This window comes from Castor canadensis, chromosome 14, assembly GCF_047511655.1.
Source record: "Castor canadensis chromosome 14, mCasCan1.hap1v2, whole genome shotgun sequence".
NCBI lineage: Eukaryota > Metazoa > Chordata > Mammalia > Rodentia > Castoridae > Castor > Castor canadensis.
This window is the reverse complement of record NC_133399.1, coordinates 2,195,079-2,221,682: the sequence shown is the minus strand read 5'-3', so window position 1 is coordinate 2,221,682 and position 26,604 is coordinate 2,195,079. Positions and strand designations below refer to the sequence as shown.

The 26,604-nt window shown below is 40.4% G+C and overlaps 1 protein-coding gene across 2 annotated transcripts in view; it reads right to left on the bottom strand.

The window, feature by feature from the left end:
- Window positions 1–7,042: 7,042 nt before the first annotated feature.
- LOC109697187 (uncharacterized) overlaps window positions 7,043–26,604 on the bottom strand; it is a 47,408-nt gene continuing 27,846 nt past the window's right edge. The window contains exons 1-3 of one of the 2 annotated variants that reach the window (XM_074053666.1): window positions 10,256–10,382; window positions 9,996–10,044; window positions 7,043–9,411 (exon numbers count right to left, since the gene is read on the bottom strand). In XM_074053666.1, coding sequence (XP_073909767.1) covers window positions 8,036–9,205 — 1,170 coding nt within the window. In that variant the 5' untranslated portion in view covers window positions 9,206–9,411; window positions 9,996–10,044; window positions 10,256–10,382 and the 3' untranslated portion in view covers window positions 7,043–8,035. Of the gene's footprint in view, window positions 9,412–9,995; window positions 10,048–10,255; window positions 10,383–26,604 lie in introns of those variants that run through there. The other variant, XM_020180635.2, reaches the window with a different exon arrangement.

The window sequence follows — 26,604 nt, the reverse complement described above, 5'->3', positions numbered from 1 at the left end:
AAAAATTTTTAAGTAATCTAAGAGGGTAACAAATACTTTGATAGAAAAGATCATTTTTCTTACATTTGCAGAAGGATTTTGATGTGCTCAGGAAATAACCATATATTTGAAAAACACTTGATATCATGTGTAGAGAGAAAACGTGTCAATGTAATTAATTTGTGTAATAAAGTATGGCAGCTAGCAGAGCGTGTCAAATGGTATAATGCTTGCCTAGTTTTACTTTGGTAACAAATGGTAACATTGTTACATTGTTACATGGTAAGTGTTACATTGGTAACAAACCTAATAGGTTTTGTTAATGGAAGGTTGAATTTATTACCTGATGAGACCTCAAGTGAGCCCACTGGGCATTGCCAATACCTGTGGAAGGCTTGGAGAGAGACAAAGCCAACAATCCTCGGCTAAAGAGGGGTTTGTAAAATTTAAAAGATGATGGGCAGAATTTAGTAACCTGAACAGCTGGGAATTTAGATCCATGAGTGGCTGAGGCTGTGGGGGTAGGGGGAGTGGAAAGTGGATGTCTCTGCCACACATAATTTACTGTGACATATCAGTAAGTATTTTGACTTTTGTTTTTACAATCTCTTTTTTTAAATTTTTTGTTCCCTTCTGTGGCCAACAAATCCACTGGCCTGCTCTTCCTAGGCATTGGGAGGGACCATACATGCCAACAAAGCCTGTGCCAAATGTCTTGCCATAGAGTTGTCCATTTTTAAACAGCTGTAGGAACAACAGGTGCAGCGTTGTAGTAACTGCAATCATGAGGGCAGGGAGGGGGATCCGCAGCCAGAGCACAGACTATAAGAGGAAGGAGAGCACAAAGAGCAGGGTATACAGGACAAGATGCCCACCACTTAAGGCTTCTCACTGGGGCCATATCCACTTGGAGGGAAGTTGCCCACAAGCCGACACTTAGAAGAGGGACAAGAATAACAACAGCCCACAAAAAGGGATGAAGTGAAAGCATAGGTTACTTTTTCAAGGTGATTCTTTTGAAATTTGAGGTCTTCCACTGGCTCACAGGAGCAGGCTGGTGGAGCAGGGTGTGCCTCTGCAGTGAGTGCATCAGGCTCTGGTGTCCAGCGTTTGGCTTGGGAGATATGAATCCAGAAGTCTAGTCCAGAGACCTGAATTCCTGTGGGGGTAGATAAGAAGGCCGGGTGTGGCCCTTCCCAAGGGGGCTCAGAGAGACATTGGAGTTATGGGGGAGCTTGATAAGGACTAAACCTCCAGGACAAAAGGCAGCTGGGCAGAGGCCTTGAGTCTCCTCCCTCCCTACTTCAGAGAGAACCTGTTGAAACCTGGCTAGTTGTGTGATATGAGAGACCAGGTTTGTTACTCCAGGGTCTAAAATACAATCTTTTTGGAGAAAGCGTCTCCCATACAAGGCCTCAAAGGGAGTAAGGCCCATTTTAGTTGGGAGGTTTCTGAGTCGGATTAAGGCTAGAGGTAGTAAGTTTTGCCAGGGAAGGTGAGTTTCCTGAGCCAACTTAGACAGGTGTCTCTTGAGTAATCCATTGGCTCGCTCAACCTTCCCTGAGGATTTGGGTCTCCAGGCACAGTGGAGATGATATTTGATTCCCAAAGCCTTTGAGATTCTGAGTGACTTCTGCTCAGAAGGCACGCCCATTGTCACTTTGGAGAGTCCGAATCTACGGATAATCTCATTAATTAGCACCTTAAGTACTTTTCAGGCCTTTTCAGAGGAGCAGGGGACTGCTTCAACCCATCCAGTAAAGGAACCCACCAGAACCAGGAAAAATCTAAAGGTTGGGACCCCTGGTAGGAGGGTGAAGTCAAGGTGTCAGTTCTCCCCTGCATATGTCCCCTGCCTCTGAGTTCCAGGGATAGGCAGAGCAGTGTCGCGGGGGTTGTTATGCTGACAGATTTCACATCCTCTAATCATATCCTGGAAAGTGTCTCCAAGTATTATCCCCTCAAATAGTCGCTCTGCCAAAGAGAGTGTCTTATGAATCCCCAAGTGATAGGTCTGATGATGTAGGGTTTTTAGAAACTTCCATTGGCTACTGTGTGGGAGAAATAATTTGCCCTCAGGAGTTATCCACCATCCTCTATGATCTAAGCAATAACCTTTCTCTGAAGCCTGTGAATTCTCATCAGGTGAGTATAGGGGATGATCAGAAGGGAGGAGGGATTGTTCTCACAAGACAGGGGCCTGAACATAATGTCTCCTAGTGGTCTCCTTTACTACATTTATCAACACTCTGGTTTCCCTTAGCAACCTGATCCACTGACCTTTGATGTTTGGGGCAGTGAATTACTCCTATTTGTTTTGGAAGTAAAGCTACTTTTAAGAGTTTTAAGATTTCCTTGGAATGTTTGATAGGTGATCATGTAGTAATTAACAATCCCCACTCTTTCCAAAGGGCAGCATGAGCACGCAGGATCAGGAAAGCATATTTAGGGTCTCTATAGATGTTCACTTTTTCCCTCAGATCGTTGTAATGCCTTAATGAGAGCCATCAGCTCAGCCAGTTGGGCACTAGTGAAAGGAGGCAGAAGTTCAGCTCATAGGGTTTCAGTGAGAGAGACCACAGCCACCCATGCTCATCTAATTCCCTCACAGATGAATGAACTTCTGTCTGTGAAGAGTGAGTTCTGGGTGCAGAAGTGGCTGTTGAAGGAGATCATGCCTGACTGAATAACATTCAGCTACTTCTTCCTCAAAGGAATGCATGAGTGGGTCCCCCTCAGTTGGGAGGAGCGATGCAGGAATTAGGGCAGAGCACACCCAAAGGCTCACATCTGGACAGTTGAACAATTGGGATTGATACTTAAGTAGCCTGTTGTCTAATAAACATAGTCCTCCTTTAGCTGTTAGAAGCCTTCCTAGAAAATGTGGAGAATATATGGTTAAGAGCCATCCAAAAATTAATTTTTGGGCCTCTGGGATCAAGAGGCAGGTTGCTGCCAGGGCCCTTAGACACCCAGACCACCCTTTAGACACACTGTCTAGTTCTTTGTTTAGATATCCCACGGGATGTGGAGTTGGCCTCACAGCTGGGTCAGTACTCTCACGCTGTCCCCCACTTTTTCACAGACATACAGTTGATAACGGTCTTGGGTAGGCAAGCTCAATGATGGGGCAGTTTGGAGTACCACTTTGAAGACTTGAAAAGCCTTTGTTTTCAGGGTCCCATTCTAAAAGGGACTGAGAGCTTGGATGAGCATCTTTTAGGAGCTGGTATAGGGGCCTGGCAAGGGCTGCATATTTAGGGAACCAGATCCTGCAAAATCCTATAACTCCCAAGAAAGCTCTAAGCTGCTTTGTGGTCTGGCTAAGTGGAAAAGAGAGAATTGGGTCAATTCGCTCATGACTCAAAGAACGAGTCTGCCCCTTTAAGACAAAACCTAGGTAGGTGTCCTCTGGGAGGCATAATTGAGCATTTTCTTTAGACTTTGCATCCCCAGGAGGCCAGAAAGTTTAAAAGGGAATCATTTTCCACTCAGATGAGGGGTTCTGTGGCTCCGCACAGAAGTAGGACATCAACATATTGAAGGGTGGCCTCTGGGTAGTGCAATCTAATAAGTCTTTTGTTAGGGCCTGTCCAAAAAGATGGGGCTGTCCCTAAACCCTTGTGGCAAAACTGTCCAAATCAGTTGCTATGAAGTGTTTGTGGGATCTTTGAAAGCAGACAGAGGCTGTCAGGATGCAGAGGGATGCAAAAGAAAGCATCCTTGTTCTACTGCAGAGTAATATTGGGCTTTTGAAGGTATTTCAGCCTATAGAGTGTAGAGATAGGGAACCACTCGGTGGAGGTGAATGACTGCTTCATTAATGAGCCAGAGTTCTTGAACCAATTTCCATTTGTTTGGCCCCTTGCTGACAGCAATAGGGGCCAGAGACACTAATTATCAGCACTTCTTTTTTTTTTAAAGGAATTTATGATAGTAAGAGGACTTGTCTTCCCTCAGACTTGAGGGGACATTGTTTTTGGTGTGGAAACTCTTAGGGATTTGAAAGAGAGAGTGAGAGTTTAAGGAGAGGGAAAAAAAGCCTCAGTGCACTGAAGTCAGGCTCCACCCACATAGCATTGGCAGTCCAGTATAAATCCCTGACCAGAATCTGAGTTCTCTCAGATTGTCTGCCTTACAACTATAATGAACTCAGAACTTTACCTCAGATACCCAAAGGAGAAACCCTCTTTAACCAGAGAGATAGGTCAACCGTAGCTAGGCCATGGTGTGTATGGTGGGGTGGGGGGGGAGGCTCTCATGGAAAATAGACTACACCGGAGTGCCAAACAAATCACAATCACATTCCTAAGAAGCCTTTCCAGTTTGGCACAACCTATACCCACCTTGGTTTAGGTCAGCCTGATCACAACTCTACCCATGAGAGTGAACTTTCTCCATAGCTTCCCCATCAACCTTACTATACCTCCCAGGGAAGTCTATTACCCTTACTACCTTAAGATAATTGCTACCTTCATGAGTGGCCTAAACAGGTCTCTCTGACCATTCACTTATATAAAAAATATGCCTTTATGTGTCCTTTTAAATTTTATTGCTCTATTGGTTATCAGGATATTTTAGCTATGAATATGAAATATATGGAAAAAGATGTCTTGTTTTAGTGTGCAGTTTTTCACTCTCATGTTAATCAAGTCCAAAAGAATGAAGTAGTATGTGAGTTAAACTTAAGTTGAAAGTATATATGATTCATTTCTATGTCACCAATTTAAATTCAACTCATTTATTATATCATAAACTATTTTTAGTAATTTCAGGTAATAGCACAAGTTAGCCATTCTCTTCATTTGTTCATGTCTCCCTGATTTTTGCATGCCTTTTAAAATATTCACACACTCTGTACAAGAGAATGGGCAATTACCAAAATAATATGTGCAAAAATCTTTTAAACCCACATGAAAAGTTTATTGGAGAACTCAAAAATTTATTGGAATCACATTCTGGACTAGACACCTAGCACTAACAAAACCCTGTGATACAGCAGTGTTTTGTAGACCTGAAACGCCAGGAACCTACCAAAAACAACAGCCTAAGCCTGACTACTGAAGCCAAAATATCCTCAAACAGAGCATCTATGACATTTTGATGACATGAGGCAAATTTATGACAGGTTTTCCTTAGGCATACTGGAATTTGAACTTGTGGCCTCAGGAACGAATTGTCCATTCTGGTTTCAAACTGCAATCATCCTGATCTCTGCCTCCTGAGTATCTACTATTACCTGGAAAAATGCATGTTGGACTGAAACGCATGCAGAGATAGATGAAGAGACAGAGATGTTAGATGGAAAGAAGCATGAGAATGGCTTCAGCACAATCTTCATTGGAGAGAATAATTCTTGGAGGCAGTCTCCAGGAACAGTGCTGGAGCCCACAGTTGCTTACAGTCTAGGGATAGCTACAGCTCAAGTTGTGAAGTGCCTACCTACCAAGACAGAGACCCTAAATTCAAACACTAGTACCCAAAAAATTTTTTGGTTAAAGACAGAAGGAATAGACTTTCTTCTCATCAGGGACTGGAGGAATGACTATGAAGACACTGAAATTCAGACCTGAGTATCCCATTACAGAGAAAAGTTCCAGAAAAAAGTGTTCATAAGAATATAATTGGGGTAAGGAGCAGTATACCCAGAGTATAATTAGGGTAACTTACCAATGCTAAACTTTGGTGCATATAATATTAGTTATCCCTAAAGTAGAAAAGCTGGTAATTGTGGCATTCTCCCACATCTACAGCAAAAAGTATCACATGGAATCCCTTGGCCCAGGTAGAAAAACCAGACTTTTGTCAGTGGCAATGGGATGCACATCTGTGCACCCCAGAACTGTGCATCCACCGTAGGTATGTGACATCTCAAGCATATGAGGTAAGTGCATGTGATATGAAGTACAAAAGCAATCCAGAAAACCTATGGAGGCAAGGCTACATGGGTATGTGGGCACAAACCTTGCCTCAGTATGTCCAGGAAGCAGAGTGTTGGATCCACAATGATTGCTGCAGGTAATCCAGTGCTCTCAATCTTACCAAGAGTAATTCTGTCTTTCACAAGGCCAACATGAGGCTGCCCTGTGTTTTGAGGCTATGTGACATAATGAAGAAAATAGAAGACACCAGGGCTGAGGATGTGGCTCAAGAGGAAGAGTGCCTACCAAGCCAGTGGAGACCCCAAGTTATAATACATTCCTACCAAATAAATAAATATTTAGTTAGCTAAACTGAGTCCATCCACAGTGTGAAAATGTTTGCTGAGACTAGTAGCATCTACTATGCTATTTCTACAGTGTTAAGATGTTTGCTGGGCAGTTTGAGGGGGTGAAATCCCACGAGTCTTTTTTATAGATGTATGTTTGCATAGGTCTTCCTGACAGGTGGATTTTGAAAAAAAAATCCCAGGTGGATGTGGTCACAATGATTTGGCACTAAGGACATCATTTAGAGGTAACTCCCTCCTACATTTCTGCATCTGTTTCTTTAAGATGTGTGTTGCAATACCCACCCATAGGTGTTGTTGAAATGTGACTCCATTCTCTATTGTCTCTAAATGATGTTTGTCTTGTGATGCCCTTTCTGGCTAGCCTTCAATCTGTGCTTCTTCAGTCCCCACTATGACTATCATAGTCTGCTCCTGTCACTAGATTGAACCACTACATGTGGTTCTCTGTATCTAGTAATGTGCATGTGATTATTAGAGTATATTTGCCACTTCCCCTTCAAATTTTTGTTTAAGAAATTTCCACAGGAATGACTTTGGGAAGCAGATTTTTCTCCCATACATAACTTGTGCAAAAATTTAAAAATGCAAAATGAATAATCATCTCCACCAACGATCTAGTATCAAAAATCACAAGGTTTCTTCTCTGAATGTCACTGGAATATCCTGGTATGACCAATTCCAGTCCCATATAAAAGAAATACTTATGCCACTCCTTCCAGCACATAAGCAAGTCTATTGATGTAGGATCCAATGCAGCTGTCTTTACAGGATGGCACTAGAATAGGAACCATAAAGACTGTATCTAGAGAAAAAATTTACACATACGATCTCTAAGAATTTATAAGCCATAGCCAGTGGCATGGGCCTTTAATACTAGTACTTGAGAGGTTGAGACAGGAGGATCATGGTTGGAGGTCAGCCTGCACAAGTAGTTCACAGACCCTTGCTCCAAAATAATTAGGAGAAAATGGACTGGAGGCTTGGAGTTAGAGTTCTTTCCCTACAAGCAATAAGACATGAGTCAAGTTTTCACTTCATACCATCTTATATCATATCTCTGGAGGAAGGCAGGTGACATGGCATACCTTTGCTAACAAACCTTACATAAACTGGGCAGTATCATAAGTGCAAGAATGGAGTTCCTTCATGTTGCTAAAAGGACGCGGGATAAGTGAAGCCTCTCCCTCATTACTTCAACACATATTGTAATTTTGTATGTATTGAAGGAGCACTGGAATGCATGAAGGCTTAGCCACATTACACACATGTATAGCCTTGTGCTACAATGTGAATTGTGTCATGTCAAAGAAGATTACTGCAAGGTGAAGACATTCTTGCTTTACTTACATTAATAGTGTTACTGGGTTCATTCATATTGTTCAAGCAGACTGAGAAGTGTGAATGTTTTATCATATTTGACATGTCCTTAGTGTTTATTCACATAATGAATTCTTTCAGGTCCATGAAGGGTACTAGACCTAAGGAAGCCTTTCCACATTGCCTAAATCCACTGGGCTTGTGGTTGCATTCTTTGATGAGTATGAAGAATACTGGATTGAGTCTAGGTTGTCTTTCATTCCTTACATTCATAGTTTCTCTGCAGAGTCAATTTGCAATTGTTAATGTCACTGGAAATTGCTCATATCCATAACTTTAATCTCTGGTGTAAGTTCCTTTATGTCTTTTAAGGGTAGTGGGGCATGTGAACACTTTTACCGCATTGGTTATACCCATAAGATTTGTCTTCAGTATTAGTTCTGTCAGGGCTTCAAAAGCGACTGGAATGAGTGAAGGCTTACTCACATTGCATATATCCATAAGGGTTCACATCTGTGTGAGTTCTTCTATAGTTCTGAAGGTGACTGGCTTGATTAAAGGCTTTGCCACATTGCTTACATCCATAGGGTTTTTCTCCAGTGTGAATTCTTCTATGTCTCTGAACATGACTGGCTTGAGTAAAGGCTTTCTCACATTGCTTTCATCCATACAGTTTCTCTGTAGTGTGAGTTCTCTCATGAATACGAAGGGTACTTGAATCAGTGTAGGTTTTCCCACATTGCTGACATCCATAGGGTTTCTCTCCAGTATGAACTCTTTCATGTCTTTGAAGGTGGTTGGATTGATAAAAGGCTTTCCCACATTTCTTACATCCGTAGGGTTTCTCTCCAGTGTGAGTTCGTTCATGAATACGAAGGGTAGTGGAAAAGGGGTAGGTTTTCCCACATTGCTTACATTCATAGGGTTTCTCTCCAGTGTGACTTCTTTCATGATAACGAAGGTAACACGCATGAGTGAAGAATTTCCCACATTGCTTGCATCCATAGCGTTTCTCTCCAGTGTGAATTGTTTCATGTTTTTGAAGGTGATTGGCTTTAATAAAGGTTTTGCCACATAGCTTACATTCATAGGGTTTCTCTCCAGTGTGAGTTCTTTCATGATAACGAAGGTAACACACATGAGTGAAGAATTTCCCACATTGCTTACATCCATAGGGTTTCTCTCCAGTGTGAGTTCTTTCGTGATATCGAAGGTGACATGCATGAGTGAAGACTTTCCCACATTGCTTACATCCATAGGGTTTCTCTCCCGTATGAGTTCTTTCATGATAACGAAGGTAACATGCATGAGTGAATACTTTCCCACATTGTTTACATCCATAGGGTTTCTCTCCAGTGTGAGTTCTTTCATGAACGCGAAGGGTACTGGAACAAGTATAGGCTTTCCCACATTGCTTGCATCCATAGGGTTTCTCTCCAGTGTGAGTTCTTTCGTGAATCTGTAGGGTACTTGAATAGGCATAGGCTTTCCCACATTGCTTACATCCATAGGGTTTTTCTCCACTGTGAGTTCTTTCATGTCGTTGAAGGTGATTGGCATTATTAAAGGCTTTCCCACATAGCTTACATCCATAGGGTTTTTCTCCAGTGTGAGTTCTTTCATGTCTTTGAAGGTTACTGGAATGAGTGAAGACTTTCCCACATTGTTTACATCCATGAGATTTCACTACATTGTGTATCCTTTCATGCATTACAAGAGCCTTGCCATCAGTGGATTTCCCATAAGGATCACATATATTGCTTTTACATGGTGCCATTCTAAGTAGAGTTTCTTTGCTTACAATGGTCTCTGGAGTGTGTTGAAAGGATTCTCCACATTGAATACGTAGTTTATGTTCATTGAGTCTCTCTAACACTTCAGGTCTGTAAAACAGATGAAGATTACCATTGTTATCCAATGAATGATTTATTAGAAATTATGGTGGCTGTTCCTGTGAGGATTTATGAACACAAATGGTACTACACGTTCTGTAGCAGGGTCTGAGGACAGCTACTGCCAAAACAGTGGTGTTCATATGTGTTCCCGTCACACTATTTCCATGTTAGGTGCTTCACAACACTGAATACATTTTACTATATTGAAATACACTTAAGCGTTTTTTGAGATGCCTTGGATCAACAGCATAACGAATTGTAAAACAAAAAAAATGAACATGATGACAAAGGTAGAAAAATGTGCCAGTCTATATCAATGCACATAATAATACCACTTTGATGGAATTTGATATAAAATAGTTAAATTAGTTTGTGCACAGAGTGGGATTATTTTTGTGTATTGGGCAATATACAAAAAATGGCACATATCAAACTTATTTTTCCAATCCTATAGAAACTTCTCACTGATTTCAGCAATTTATAAGTAAATTTTTTGGTGTCATTTTCTTAGTTTTCAGACTTCTTGTCAATGCCACATCTGGCGTCATGCTTTGGTTATGAGTACAAATTACCTCGTATTTCTTCTGGGATTCCTGAAGTCCACTTCAATGTTTTCATTTTCTTCTTTTGTTTGTAAGATACAGAAACAGAGAAATCATTATTTAATCAATATGAAAGAACAATTTGAGACGTTAGCTATGTTCATGATATAATATGATCATGCATGTATATGAACCATTACTGTCCCTTTTTAAACACCCCATCAGGCAACAACACCAATGAGTCACAACAGTAGTGCACACTTTAATTTAAGGTAATGATGCCATACTACCTATGTAGGACAGGTTGCTATAGGTTTCCAGCATCACTTCTCTGTAGAGCTTCTTTTGGGAAGGATCCAAACAGCCCCATTCTTCCAGGGTGAAGCTCACAGTAACATCCTCAAAGGTCAGGGACTCCTAATATGTCACACAGAAGAATTGTCAGTGTCACAGCAGTGCAAACAATCTCTGTGTAATAAATTCACATGCTGATGTGGTCTCCACATATTCAATGCATTTTATTTTTATCACACTCTCATTCTCCATCTATACTCCCAGGCACTTCATAGTAATTCTGACATCTCACTGGAACTATTTGTTAAATTCAAAGCAGACCATGGTCACAAAAATTGCATGTTATACACTGAGATTTTAGCAATCTACAAATTCCTTCTTCTTTGTTCGCATTGGAGTAATAACAGGTGCAAATAGACTGCAGCAATAATGTTTTTAATGCATGAGTGAAAATTTTATGTCTACTGGCAATGCAGAACTGCTAATGGGATGAACCTCACCAAACCAAATATAAAGTGTAAAAAGGGGAGAGTGTCCTGAAGCAATTTATTCCAATAATATCCTACTTTATACATATTATTTATGATTATTTGCACATTTCTGCAAGGTTTACCAGAAGGAGTCTGCAATAAGAGAACCCACAATGCACTGATGGTCATGAACAGAAAGTTGGTATGACAAATAGTATTTACTCTCTTTCCAAAACAATTTTTTTTTGGAATTGAGGACCTCCTTGGTGACTGTATCAAGATAGAACATTTCAAAGTGTCTTCATGGTTTAGAACAGACCAACCCAAATTTAAAGCTAAATAAAACTCATGAAGTATCATTGACATAAAGTTCCAGCAAAAACATACTGTAGAAAGGAGAAATGTATCATGCTGCATACAATTTTGCAATTTCTAAAATATACCTTAAAACTCATGAACAAAACTACTTTTCAAAATGTAATCAGTGTCATAACTTGCAAACAGCATTAAAAATAATTGGAATAAGAAAGTGATCCCTTGATCTACTTGTGCAGGCCTAATCTTTTAATTCCACCAGAAGTGCGACAAGTTAAACATAGGAGTGATCTATATAGCAAAAACTACTGTCAATAAAGGCAGAATAATAATGAAGAAGAATGAGAGAGAACAAGGGAATGAACACAAAATGTCCTATTGTGTAATATTAATAAACAATATTCAAACTACATTATCAAGGGCAGTGAACTATAAGAAAGATTAACAAATAGGCCTCAGAGGAAAGGGAACCAGTCTTATCTTGACTTTAATGTAAGAGAAAATTGATTCATGACAGAAGACACATCATATACTGGTGGCTAAGAGCACAAAATATGGAATTCAATTTCTCCTTGAAAACACAGCTTGTATTCTCCAATGTCATGGACAATGATTCAATTGCATGGGAAGTAGGAAAGATAAAATCAGAATTCTTTTGAAGTCTTGGATGTCACATGCCTGTCATCACAGCATTTGCAAAACTAAGGTATGACTAGCATATGTTCAATGTGATCCCAGATAAATCTCCTCTTCAAGAGGTATGTATGAAGTCTCTGTGTAAAAGTAACACAAAAAGAGCATTTTGAAAGTCACTACACAAGGAACATACAGAATGAATGTGGAATGTTAATATATTAGAGTGGCAAAAGACAAACAATGAGGATAAATATCTGCAATGCAAGTAAAACAACAGGATTAGTGAACTGTATACACTAATGAATGAGAACATGATTGAAAAATGCAACATAAGACACCATGTATGAATCAAGATCTATGTCTTTGATTTAGGAATTAGCAGAGTAAAATAAATGTTCAAAATCCAAATACATAAGAAAAATGTAATGCTTGAAGGAGTGGCAATTGATGAAATCTCCACTAACATTTCTCTACTTCTAATTATGTAAGAGTCCTTAAATTGTTTCTAATACTCACTGGACATATAAATGTTGATCAGAACTATTTTTCACATCCTGTAGAAGACATCAAGACAAGACTGCAAAACCATGACCAATGAAACAAAAGTGAAAATAGTTCAGTTCAATTATCACACAAGATTATTTGTGTAAAACACTCAAAGACCGCACCCAGAAGGCTTTTATATGGAATAGCTCTAATACTTTTTCTAATTCCAAAGAGTCAAAAATAGAAGAACACAGTCTAATGGATAAGATGGAAAAAGTAAGAAAAGAATTAAGGTGGTAGCCATCTACTGTAGTATTGTGTCTACAGACACTTTTTATTCACATCTACCAGGACATCTAGATACCTCCTATGAATGCATGTGCAGATCTTTCCATGTATTTCAGAATTACCCTGAGATTATGTCACTGAATATTTTCCTATGTCTTTTGTTTGTTGTTGTACATCACATTTAATGTCAAATATTTATGTTTGGTCATTTAATTAAGTTCCAAAGGTCTGAAAAGTTGTGGTCATCTGTGTGCAAGAAACTCACATGATAAACAAATTATAAAGCTTTTACTAAATACCCACATCTCTCAAACGTACAAAAGCATTCCAGTAGCATGAGAAACCCAACTTGTCATTCTGTTAGATTCTGCCTCTCAGATTTGCTCAGTTTGTACAAAATAGTCCAAACAAAATGCTTATGAAGCAAATATTTTAAAGTTTTCTGTTCTTCCTGCAGTCATGCTCACTGTTACCCACCCTGAATCTGCAGAAAATCCCTCTTTACTGTCACCCACAGAACAGAATTATAACCAGGAATAATTTCCTGGTAGGGAAAGTTGATTTAGCCACCTGTCATCATCCATTATCTCCCAAGTTCTTCCCTTTTCTTGGAAAGCAAAGATCTTTTTATGCCTAGCAATTGGGCCATCTGCATTCCTTAATTTTGGGACAACCCACATAGTGCCATAATTTCATAAAACCTTCAAAGGTAAAGAGCACACTCAGTGCTGAAAAGGAGCCCTGCAAGGTATAAGATTCCATTGATCAGCACAGAAACCTAAGGATATAACTCCGGTAGCCTGTCATGTCCTTTTATTCCCATCCCCTAAGGGGAAAACTCTAGGATTCTACACTTATATTTCTCATACAGAACAGTTCAGTTCAGTCACTTGAAGTTTCTACAAAAAAAAAGTTAAATGCAAAAACTCAGTCTGTATGAAACTACCAAAATACAGCTATCTTTGACTCTGAACCTCACAGATATTCTTCATGTGTTCATAGAGAAGTGTAAATCCAAAATACTGATGAGTGCTCAAGACATTCTGAGTTTTACTTATTCCATAGCAGAACCTGGGACCAAACGCCACACAAATAAACTCTGAAATAAATAAGCCATTTCATGCAGCAGGCACATCCTTATCCTTGGCTTTGGATCCAGGACCACTAAGGGGTGAAGGGATCCTTTTCCTGGCAGTCTTTTCAAATACCTGTTTCCAGCTATAGCCTTTAGCAGGGTAGGCCTCCTTTCTAGCCCCTATGCTGCCAAGACTGGGGATTCATTGTAGTTAAGCAGAATTCCTCCTCAATTTTCAGGATGGAAACTGCTTTTTCCACTTGGAAACCAGGCGAGGAGTCTTGAGACAGAATTCCACAATCACTGTCCAAAGATATAGCACCTCACAGAAACAGCACTAGGTACACCAGAGCAAACACTCTTCCTATTACACTTACATGACCTACCCAAACTTTACAACATCTGACATGCTCCACCATCTTCTCAAAGTCTTATAATTTTGCCTCAACATGGTTACATGAATTAATCACTGCAAATAAGGCAACTCAAAAGCAAGTTGATTTTTTGGAGGGGGTGGAAATGGAGCTTGATTCACGGCCGCACACCTGCTAGATTGGCACTAACACTTAAGTCACTCCACAAGCCCTCTCAATTTCTTTGAGTGCTTCTTTTCTCCTCCCTTTAACAGCAACGCTCTTCTGTGCAAAAATTGGGATGCCTGCATATGTTATTTTTAGGGAAATCCTCTAGTGTAATACACAAACCAAAATCATGTCCTTCATTAATCATGATGTCATTATAAAATGAGAAACATTCTGAGGACAATAACAGGTATCTGTGAGTGGGGACAAAGTTCCCCCTTCCCTGCAAGAGCAACCATGTATGCTGGTGGTCACTCATTTCCAATGGTTTTGGCAATGTGGGGAATACACAGACATTCAAGAATTAGTGGCAGCACTAAGAATCCTGGGCCTCAGATGACAGTTTCTGGATTTAAAAAACTGTTTACTCAGAACCTGGGAGTCTCACAGGAAATGCAGAAACTTACCTTAAGAAAAAAACAGCAAGTATACATGGCCAATGGACTGCCCCTCAGTCCACTGGATGATTTTGAACCATTTTATGCATTGGAAATAGAGTGTTGGAAATTGAGACAGTTCCAAGGATCCAAATTGAGACAATTTCCATGGGACTAAAGGTCCAATACTGGGGCAATTCCTGTGGACCACAGCCTGAGATCAACAGGTGGTGGGTAAACTGGAAGTGGCCCTACTTGGAGGACAGATGTATGAGAGATCAGGAGCATCCCCACTTCCAACTGCTAACCTATCTGGGCATGCACATGGATATTTTCTAGGTGTCCCCAGAAAACAGCAGGTGAATCCATCCAGCTGATGGATGGAGGGAGTCTCTCCCCCTGCTAGAGCTTTGTCATGGTCCACAGCAGGATGTTCAGGGTAGGACTGCAGAGACACCTGAATGGGGGGACAACTCACCGAAATTGAAGGTGAGTGTTGGGCAGAGGTATAGCAATTGGGTAAATGGCCTTGGGAGGAGCCATGAAAGAAAGAAAGTGTGGGAAACCAGTGAAAAAAAAAAGGGGGAGAGACAGCCAGGATGAGGAAGACTTGAGCCTCTACTGAGGATCCAAGAGTGAACATGGAAAAAGCTTCTGCTGTCCACTACTTTCCAAATTGTAAGAGTGGAGACCTGGGAGTTGAACCTATATACTGCCACAGGTTTCAACACCATATGTTAGAAATGAAAGAACAGTGTGGAATGGATAGGTGGGAGATACCTCATACGCCAGCACAGGGTTTATTGTGGAGAAGTGGCCCACGGAGGGGAACTCCAGCAAGAGAGCTGAGGCCCACTGCAGCTTACAGACTGGGGGTAGATAAAGGAGGTGGGTAGAGAAGACCCAAGAAGGTCACTAGATGGTAATCCTCAATGACCCTCTGACCCTCCTGACATAATGGCTTATGGGTGGGTCATGGCCTAAGGTGGATGTCTCTTTTTCTTTAGGACTGGTTAGAGAATTTTGCATAAGTCAACTGCAAGAAAGAATGGGTCCAGTTACAACCTGACTTCCTTTGTTCATCCTAACAGGATGTACAGAAAATCTTTACTTTCTTTTTCCCTATTATCATCCACAGAAAACATTGAGGCAAAGTCATTGCAATGTCAGCTATAGACCAGATGATCATAGCTCATGATATGAAAAATTTTAAAGACTTACATATGGGGTGTGGATAAAGAGAGGGGACTATAATAATGTACCTGCACTGCCACGAGGCAGCACATTGTTATTTGAAATGCATTTAGCTTACTTTTAAAAAGATTTTAGTATTTTCACAAAATAACCACACATTTCAAAAACACTTGCTATCCTGTGTGGAAAGAAAATGTGATCATATAATTAATTACTGTAATAAAGGACTGCAGGTGGCACAGTGTCCCAAATGATATACTGCTTCCCCACTAATCACAAGGCTCTGTGTTCAGCCCCACTGTATCAACAAAAATAAATATATACACAAATAAATAAAGGATTTCAGTATGACTGGAGAAACACAGCTTAATACACAATACTTCATTTTGCTAAATTTATTACGAGCAAGTGGTCTTCAAATGAAAAGGAAAACACCAGTTATATAGAACAATGAAACAGCTAAAGAAGGAAGACAGGCAGGGCAGGAGGGGTGAGTTAGGGTGTGAGAGAAAGACGGAGGTCCAATTTTAAATAACATGAAGAAACAAGTAGGAAAAACACCACCAGATGTCATCAATACAGGGCACATGACAGCATACAAAGAAGCTGTTTAATGCTAAAAGGACATGTGTAATAAATTAGAACATTTCAAATATTGGGAAAAGAACACAATAAGCAAACACCTATAAAAGTTCAGGTGACAAATCCATACACCATCAAAACTTCCTACTAAATTTAAACTATCCATAATTTGCAGAGCAGCAATCCTCCATTACCCCCTTAAAAGAAAATTCTCCTGAGAGTGGAACAAAAATAGTGTAACTTTATATAACTAAAATGTACAAAAGCTTTTCTGTCCTCCCCATCATTAGGGATATGGTTTATGGACTTGAGCTTTTTTTTGTTTGTTTCTTGCTATCTTTCTTTTTGGTGTAACTGGGGCTTGAATTCAGGGCCATCTACTTGAGCCACTCCATCAGCCCTATTTTTGTTCAGAATGTTTGGAGAAAGGGTCTGATGAACTATTTGCCTGGGCTGGCTTCAAAGCATGATCCTCCTGACCTAAACCTCTTGAAATGCAAGGATTACAGCCAAAAGCCACTGGTGCCTGGCTCTTGAGTATTTTTAAAGTAAATAATCTGTTGATCCAGGAACTGTTGTCATACACACAACTTAAGGTGAGGGGGATATTCAGAATCACCTGGTGACATTTTGGGACCTTGTTAGGGTATTTCAATCTTTCTTCAAAGTGAGTTGGGAACTTTTAATTACCTAAAATGGATCACTGTGTGTACATGTAGAATTTAGGACATTGCACCTGTATGACTTGTGGCTATGGGTGATTTTGTTCTTTGCTTCATGTGTTTGTTTCCTTTAATGCACATGTTAACTAAAAAACCAGTGTTATTTTAAAATGTGAAAAAAAAATGTAGTAGTGTCTTTCTCTCAACCTGGGATCCTCAGATTTGTCTTCAATGCCAGAAATCATACTGCCTACCCAACTACCTGAAAGCAAAAGGAAACTGGTGGAATGATTTAGCCTGAATATTGTAACCCTCATAAACAGGTGTGATTAACCCAGGTTTCAAATTTTTTTCTGTTAGAAAAGGATCATAGAACCAACACTCTACCCATTATCCCTTTAAAAACATCAGACATTCCATACACACATTCAAATGTGCCATTCTTTCAAAACAAATTATGTGGAAAGTAAGTGCATGTATCTTTTAAATGACATGAAGATAGCTTTGAAGTGATGTTTCACTAATCTCAAACTGAAGAAACAGAAAAGCCCTCTTTAGTGTCACCATATTCAGTGATGAAGACTGGGGCCAGTGGCGCAGACACCTATACACATACCTACTCAGGAGGATATAGTTCGTGAGACTCCATCTAAAAACAACCAAAACAAAAACAACACTGGCAGAGTGGCTCAATAGATAGAGCACCTGGCAAGCTAGTGTGATGTCCTGAGTTCCCAATACTGCCAGAAGCAAACAAACAAACAAACAAAAAATCCTAAAGAGACCATGATGAGCCTAGCTCCAGAGGCTCATGCCTATAACACCAGTTACTTGAAGACTGAGGTCAGGAGGATGGCAGTCAAGGGCAGCATATGAAAATAGTTTTTGAGACCCCACCTCTAAAATTACCACAGGAGCATGGACTGGAGATGTGGTTTACATTGTTGAGCACCTGCTTTACAAGTGCAAATCTCTGAGTTTAAACCCTTTCTCCAAAATTAAACAAAGGAAACCAAGCAAGATCAAGATGATTACAGGAGAACAGATTGTGCCAAACTGCATGTCTGTCCTCTCCTCATTCCTTTCTATTCCTATTTTCTCCTCTCATTGAAAGCAAATCCCCTTTCTGACTGAAGACACCAGCCTATCTTCCCTTTGGGGCTTTCAACAGAGGGTAATGCTTTTGAACTCATGGCCTAAATTAATCAGCATATCATTCTAGACATGTCTAGACACAACCTGTGGAAAATTGATACTTAAGTCAGGAAGGGCAAAAAGTGTCCCCTTCACTCAGAAGCCAACCAAAGGCAGATGTGAACCCACATTTCCAATGTACAGACAATGTGCTGGATTCATGGGAATTCAAGGATTTATAGACAGTGCAAAGAAGCATTTGCCTGAGGGGACTGGTCATAGACTATAGCCCATGCTTCCCTTGAACCTCAAGGATCTGAAGGGAAACAAGGTTCAAGTAAAGAGAAAGGAGACATGAGGACAGATCGGCCGGAACCAAATACTCTAAAACTGCATTCAGGAGTTTTCCATGGCCACCCCACTCTCAACTCAGGCTGGGGGAACATGGGTTTGGGGGAAGAACCTCCCAGAAAGGGCTGCTGGGATGAATGAAGCCACCTCACAGGACTGAGGGGCCTAAAAGGGTTCCTAGCTCATGGCCCAGTCACAGCCTGCAGGCAACAGGAGAGCCCACCTTATTTTTGACAAAAGTGCCAAAAACATATGATAGACAAAATACAGCCTCTTCAACTAATTTTATTGGGAAAAGTGGTTATCCGTCTACAAAAACTTGAAACTAGATCCAAGCTTGTCACCCTATACTCATCAACTCAAAATGGATCTGACAATGTGCTGGATTCATGGAAATTCAAGGATTTATAAACAGTGCAGAGAAGCACTGCCTGAGGGGACAGGTCATAGACTATAGTCCATGGTTTTTTTGAACCTCAAGGATCCCAAGGGAAACAAGGTCCAAGTAAAGAGAAAGGAGACATGAGGACAGATCAGCAGCACCCCAATGCTCTAAAACTACACAGTCAGGAGTTTCCCAGGCACACCCCACTGTCAACTAAGTCTGGATATGGGGAAGAACTTCCAGGTGAGGGCTACTGGGAAGAATGAAGCCACCTTACAGGACCAAGGGACCTAACAGGGTACCTAGCTCATGGCCAAGTCCAATCCTGCAGGCAACAGGAGAGCAACACCCCAATAGTGAATTCAGGTCTCAGACTCGAGAGCAAAGCAGACCACATAGCTACTGTAGCTCAGTAATCTAAGAACTCTCTCAGCAGCAGTCAAAAGGCAAATATGGCCACACTGTGATGCAAACATGATAGGAAGTGGACCTCATAACACTAGCGCTATCACTGGAGGGTTGCTGCAGATAAACAAATGCCACTCAGAATGGCTAATGGATATGGGGCTGGATCCCCAAGGCCTAGGTGACAGGAACAGGTTCCTTTATTTGACTAAGTGAATTCAAAATGACAGAATCCAGGAGCAGTCCTTGCCAGATTAGACTTCCTTCCCTGGAGGAAGGAAGTTATCCTTGTAGGGTAACTGCATCCAGCCGAGCTCCTGTCCCTCCAGACCTACCACCTGCATCTAGTCATACTCCTGAGATCTTCCTGCATATTCCTCCTGAAAATGGTACAACAGGTATACTCAAAAAATCCCAGACACAATGTCCAATGGAGGAAATTCCTAATGTCAGTTAAGGAGGGGAAACTCAAAAAGGCTAAGACAGAGAGAGTCCATGTAGGGTCAATGTTCATATACTAGATATTAATTAAGGAAATAATTAATAATTAATTAAGGAAATAATTAATAAACAATTAATAATTAATTAAGGAAATAAAAATACAATACCAAAAACATAATAGAGTTATGCCTTGTAGGGATAAGTATATTTATATGCAATTATGTTCCAGAAAAGATTCAGGAGAATCAAAAGGAAGACTGACTCCAGCAGTAGTGGATCTGTTTTGTGAGAAGGAAATAGAGTTAAAACCTCACTCCTAACCCCCCCACCATAAAAAAAACCAAGAGAGCTGTTGGAGTGACTCAAGTAGTAGAAAGTCTACCTAACAAGCATGTGGCCTTGAGTTGAATCCACAGTACTGCCAGTGAAAAAAACAATGAAAAGTTACAAGTGTCCACCCTTGAGACCTTGCAGACCTCATAGTTGGTGCTGTCCTGATAACTGTGACTTCAAGAAGGTCAGGTCCTGCCTCCATCTGAAATTAAATTTTCAACATACTATCTAGACAACTCCAATTAGGTAAAAGATTGCAAAAACCTCAAACCTTCAACACCTTTCCAACATCTCCCCTTTCACTATGAACATCATGTGCACATGCACAGCCTATGCAGTGAGCTGGGCAATGTGAAGAAAGCTTCAGTTTAGGAATTTATGACAGCCCTATGAAGACCTGAGCTGCGGACCTGGCCCTCGTCTGACACTGGCTTCTAAACACTTACTGACTTCAGGGCTATCACCAAACAAACTCCCACCAACAGAAGTCTGGGGAGACCTAGAGCTCAGGGCTGAGGAGTCCTAACAGGGCTGTGCACCTGGGCTATGCCACTGCACATAAAGGCTGGGGTGCCAGAGTTTACCCATCTGAACAGTCCCACCTGTTCACGAAGGAAAGGTGCCAAGCTACACAAGCAGAGACTCAGGTCACAAATGGAGGGGCTATACTTGGGAGGACCAGGTCAGTACTAACCTGTTCAGGCCCTTTCTAACATCCTCATTAGCCTGGGGTACAGGATGGCATTTACAAAAAACATTTCAGGTTTTTTTGATGAGTAAAGATATGCTCACTACCCTGGCACCATGCACAGGTCACAGTACAAGAGAGACTGAATTATGTAGAATTGGCCGCAGCAGCACAATGTAATCCAGAGAAAAGCAGAAAGTAGAATGCATTTCCTCTATTAAGCGGAGGGTCCTCCTTAGACCAGCCTGTGACTCACCAGTTCTCAAGTACTTCTAACTGGCTTGGGATCCAGAAGACATCCCTTACCAAGGAGCGGCAAAAACCAAATAATTGAATCCAGAACATCCTCAGGAGTTCAGGCCCCCTATCTGGTGCCTACCCAGTCCAGCCTGGGGACTTGTCATTCTTAATTGGAACCTGCTTTTGAGAATAGACCCTTCTTCTTCCACTGGGAAATGGAGTCAGGAATATGCTGTGAGAATTTCACACTCATTTTCCCATGGGGACACCCTGTGATCTCAGAAAAGTTGTGCTTGTAGGCCAGGCTAGGTAAGGACTCACTTGATCAGGAGGAAAGGCCTGACTTTGTTACATTTCAGGAATTGGGATCATGCACTTCTCTTCATGGACAAGCACTTCTTACACCTGAAATCTGTGTCTGAACACAAACAGTACTACGCAAACAAAGTAAGAACACATGAACAAGGAACCACAGTTAATAAGTACAAGGAAAAAGTAAAAGAAAAAAAAAAAACGATTAAAAAGAATAAAAAACCCTTTGGAGTAGGTCAGACAAGGTGTCTGTTTGGCCCCAAATTACAATGAAGACCCACATTCAGAAGGTACAGCCATATTCCCAACCTTCAATACCACACTGAACACTTAATTGGTGCCTCACAGTGGAACAGTCCCAGGTGCTTAGGTCAACCTAAGGATTTGAATCTGTGCCCTCCACTATCCCAACTCCTATTCAACAGGGTTCTGGAATTCCTAGTCAGAGCAATTAGGCAAGAAGGAGAAACAAAAGGAACACAATTAGGTAAAGAAACTGTCAAAATATCCCTATTTGTAGTCGATATGATCCTATATCTTAAAGACCCAAAAAACTTGACCCAAAAACTCCTAGACACCATAAACAGCTTCAGCACAATGGCAGGACACAAAATAAACTTACAAAAGTTGTTAGCTTTTCTATATACCAATAATGAACAAACTGAGAAAGAACACATGGAACTAATTCCATTTTCAAGAGGTTCAAAAGAAAAATCAGTTACCTAGGAGTAAACTTAACAAAGGATGTGAATGACCTCTACAAGGAGAACTAAAAACCCCTGAAGAAAGAGATCAAGGAAGACAACAGAAGATGGAAAGATCTCCCATGCTCATGGATTGGTAGAATCAACATAGTAAAAATGGCTATACTACCCAAAGCAATCTACATGTTTAATGCAATTCCCATTAAAAATCCCAATGACATTCATCACAGACACTGAAATACCTACCCTAAAGTTCATTTGGAAACAGAAGAGACAGAAAATAGCTTAGGCTATACTCACACAAAAAGAAATGCTGGAGATAAAACAAAACCCAACATCAAACAACATTAGAAAGCAATAGCAATAAAAGCAGCATGGTACTGGCACCAAAGCAGACACGAAGAGCAGTGGAACAGAATACAGGACCCGGATATGAATCCACACAACTATGCCCAACTTATTATTGACAGAGGTGCTAAAAATATATGATGGAGAAAAGACAGCCTCTTCAATTAATTTTGTTGGAAAAAGTGGTGGCTATCCATCTGCAAAAAACTGAAATTAGATCCATGTTTATCACCCTGTACTAGCATCAACTCAAAATGGATCAAGGACCTTAATATCAGACAAAAAACTCTGAAGTTAGTACAAGAAAGAGCACCGAGTACTCTGAAAGTAATAGGTATAGGCAAGGACTTCCTCAATAGAACCCCAGCAGCTTAGCAAATAAGAAAAAGTATAGACAAATGGGAATACATAAAATTAAAAAGCTTCTGCACAACGAAAGAAATAGTCTCAACACTAAAGAGACCACCCACAGAATGGGATAAAATATTTGCTAGCTATACATCAGAAAAAACTGATAAGCAGAACATACAGGGAAATTAAAAAACTAAACTCTCCCAAAATCAATGAACCAATAAAGTAATGGGCAACTGAATTAAACAGAACTTTCTGAAAAGAAGAAATTTGAACGGCCAAAAAACAAATGAAAAAATGCTCACAATCTCTAGCAATAAAGAAAATGCAAATCAAAACCACACTAAGATTCCACCTCACCACTCTTAGGATAGCTAGTAGCAAAAACAACACCAAAACAGGTATTGGTGAGGATGTGGGGAAAAAGGAAACTTTATACCCTGCTTTTAGGAATGCAAGATGGTGCCACCACTCTGGAAAAAAATATGGAGACTTTTAAATAATCTAAACATCAATCTGCAAGCAATCCCACTCCTGGGGATATACCCAAAGGAATGCGACTCAGGTTATTCCAAAGGCACCTGCACACCCATGTTTATTGCAGTGCTATTCTCAATGGCCATGTTATGCATACAGCCAAGAAGCCCCACTACAGAGGAATACATTAAGAAAATTGGTACTTATACATAATGGAATTTTATTCAGCTATGAAGAAAAATGAAATCTTATCATTTGCTAGTGAATAGATGGAACTGGAGAACATCATTCTCAGCTAGGTTAGCCAGGCTCAGAAGACCAAAACTCATATGTTCTCCCTCATATGTAGATGTTAGATCTAGGGCAAATGCAGCAATGTGGTTGGACTTGGGTCACATCTTAAGGAGAGACCACATTCGGGAGGTATGGGGATAGATAGGAAACCCAAAACATGAAAGTGTTTGATGTCCCCACTGCAGAGGAGCTAATACAGAAAGCTTAAAGAGGCAGAGGGTCCATATGGGAAGGTGATCAGGAACTAATGAAAAGGCCAGGTAGAGATGAACCAATTTGGGTTGTAACACACTTGTGCATGAAAGCACTGATAGGAATCTGTCTGTATAGCTATCCTTATCTCAACTAGCAAAAATGCTTTGTCTTACTATTGCTTAGGTCTTCTCTTCAACAAAACTTGAGAAAAGGGCAGAATAGGGTCTACCTGGAAAAAAGGGGGTGGGGGGAAGAGAGGGCGCAGGAGAAAGAAATGGCCCAAACAGTGTATGCACCTATGAATAAATTAATTAATTAAATAAATAAATAAACCTGGGGCCTCAGCATGCCTATTGTTCCCTCTTCCTTGCATGGTAATAATGCCACTCCCTCAATGTTGAACATAAACAGAGGGAAAAGTCACAGGGAGATACTTTAACATTCTGATAAAGAAACTGACATGTTCATAAACTCATTCATGCACCTGCTTCTGTAAGTCTTTCTCTAAGCTTACTTTCACAGAGTTTGTGAAATGACAGTCTGACCCCACCACTTCTATGCATGCCTGGATAAAGGTCCAATCTTGGAATGAATAGATTGTCAAACACATCTGCATGTACAGAATAAGATTACTACTTATTGACAAACCACTCCCCATTCCATCCTATCTGGTGTTGTTTAAACCACTGTCATCCAAAGGCAAATGAGTGAGGGATTTTCCCTTGCTTGGAATTACTGGAAGATTTTCAAGCCTGTAAGAGTTGGAGCCAAGCCATCAAGGGAGTTCAAAGGACCCTACTCTACTTCTGCTCTTCTACTCCCTGCTGTGGTGTTTATGGTTTTGCTCCATCTCATGCTCCTCATCCTATGTGCTGCCATGCCCCATGTCCAAATCCAACAGAGCTATTTCATCATGGATGGGAACTACATAACTAGGAACCAAAAAACCACGTTAACCCTTATAGCTTCACTACCTCAAGAATTTGTTACAGGGTGAAAGCTGACTAATATACTCTTTCCTATTCTCCCAGCACCTGGAATCTGCCATTTCAAACTTGGTAAGATCAATTTAGAAGTAATTGTCAACACATTTTTTATTCTACGAGTTCTTCACCAGCCTCTAGGATATCATCTTACCTCTTCTCCCACAGATCTCAAAATTATCAGCAGTAGCAACTTCTCTCTTGGTTTTTCTAGTTTCTAAATAAAAACTTCCGGGCCCACCAGGTATAGCCACCACTTCTTCCATTTTCTGGGCTCTGGTAACACCTTCCAAAATCCATTGCTTATGTGGAGTTATCATTATCTTCCTTTCCCTGTATGTCCCTGTCTAGCCCCATCCCTAGCTATATACCCATTGCTCAGTTCCTTAGCAAGGCACTTCCTAGTAAATGTCATCCTTCAAATTCAGAAGACTGTATAACTACCAAGGCTTTTTTCTTTCTACCAAACACCCTTTTTATTAATAGGTTCTCAACAGGACTGAATATAGAACCTTCATGTGTTGGACCAATTTCTCTTCCTAATAGTAAAATACACCAGGCTGAGAAAGGTATAAAGAAAGTAGAGTACATAATTGTTTTTGGCTTGTTTTGGGTTTGGGATTGAGTTGTATTTATTGCAATGTTTATTTTCAGAAACCTTCTGATCTCTTCCACCTTTTAGGTTTGCTTAGTATATCCACATGGTTATGTCTAACTGCTGCCTATGAAATCTGTTCAATGTGTACTTTTTCCTGCATGAACCATGCTTCACTTTTACTCAACTTCAGTACCTTGGCTGAATTCATCTCACACAAGACGTACTCAGGTAATGTTACCAACATTCCTCAAAAGACCTCAAATGTTATTATTTATGCTGTATTTCATTGCCATCACTTCTGATAACAAATATGTGGTGTTACCAAAACCAACCAAATTTCAAACACCAACTAATTGTCTTTCAATTCAAATCTAACACCATCCAGACTTTGCACAGTCCCCCCACCTTCTGGGCAGTGTGAAACAGACAACAAGCCTTAAAACATGTTTGCTATGTCTTGTCACACCAGTCACCTTTCTAAATTCATAAAGAGCTACCAACCCGAGACAAGTCATTAGAATAAATGCAAATATTCCCTTAATTGGGCTTAGGAAAACAACCAAGTACAATCCTATAGTCTCAGAAATTTCAAGAATTTCAGAATCTCTTTGCTGGAAACTGACACAAGGGCTAAATTTTAACTTACACTACACACCAACATCACCTTCCAAATGCACCAACTTTGTACAAAAAAAAATACTTTTTACCCCATCAGGAAAAATATAAAGGTGCCTTCCACCAGACACATGTCAAATATGTTGATAATGTGGTAGGCAAGGCAGACCTCCTAACACTGTCTCCAAAGTAGCTAAGATTATATGTGGGAGTCTGAAGTCCCTGGCTTAAGTTCACATTTAACTGTGATTTCCTTGTATTGCTTTTGTTTTCTTTTTTTTTTACTATTAGGATATCAAATGTTTCTTTACTTTATTTCTTATGTTCTTTCACTTTGCAATGTATATTTGAAGTTTGTGTTAATTCAGTTTGTTTGTGTGTGTGCGTGTGTGTGTGTGTGTGTGTGTTACTATGGGTTTAGAACAAGACTTTGCAATTGCTAGGAAAGCTGTCCAGTAGTGAGCTATATACCAACATACTTTTACTTTGAGACAGAATTTCACTAAATAACCCTGACTGGCATGCAATTGACAATATTTGTGCAACATCTTCCCCTAGCGGTTGGGATTCAAATTGTGTAGCAAAATAACAGCCTTTTATCTACATTTTTGTGATTCCCATGTTTGAACTTTGACATAGCACTCTCTCAGCAGGCATATCAATGGCCTGCACTACACTGTCAAACAACATTACACAGGTTCAGGGTCAATGCATGTATCATGGAATTCTTCAGGGTCTTCCCTTCCATACCTATACTCAGTTGCTCTCATTCATCATTTCTACTCAACAACCATAAGCACCCAGTACTTGCATTTATGATATGAT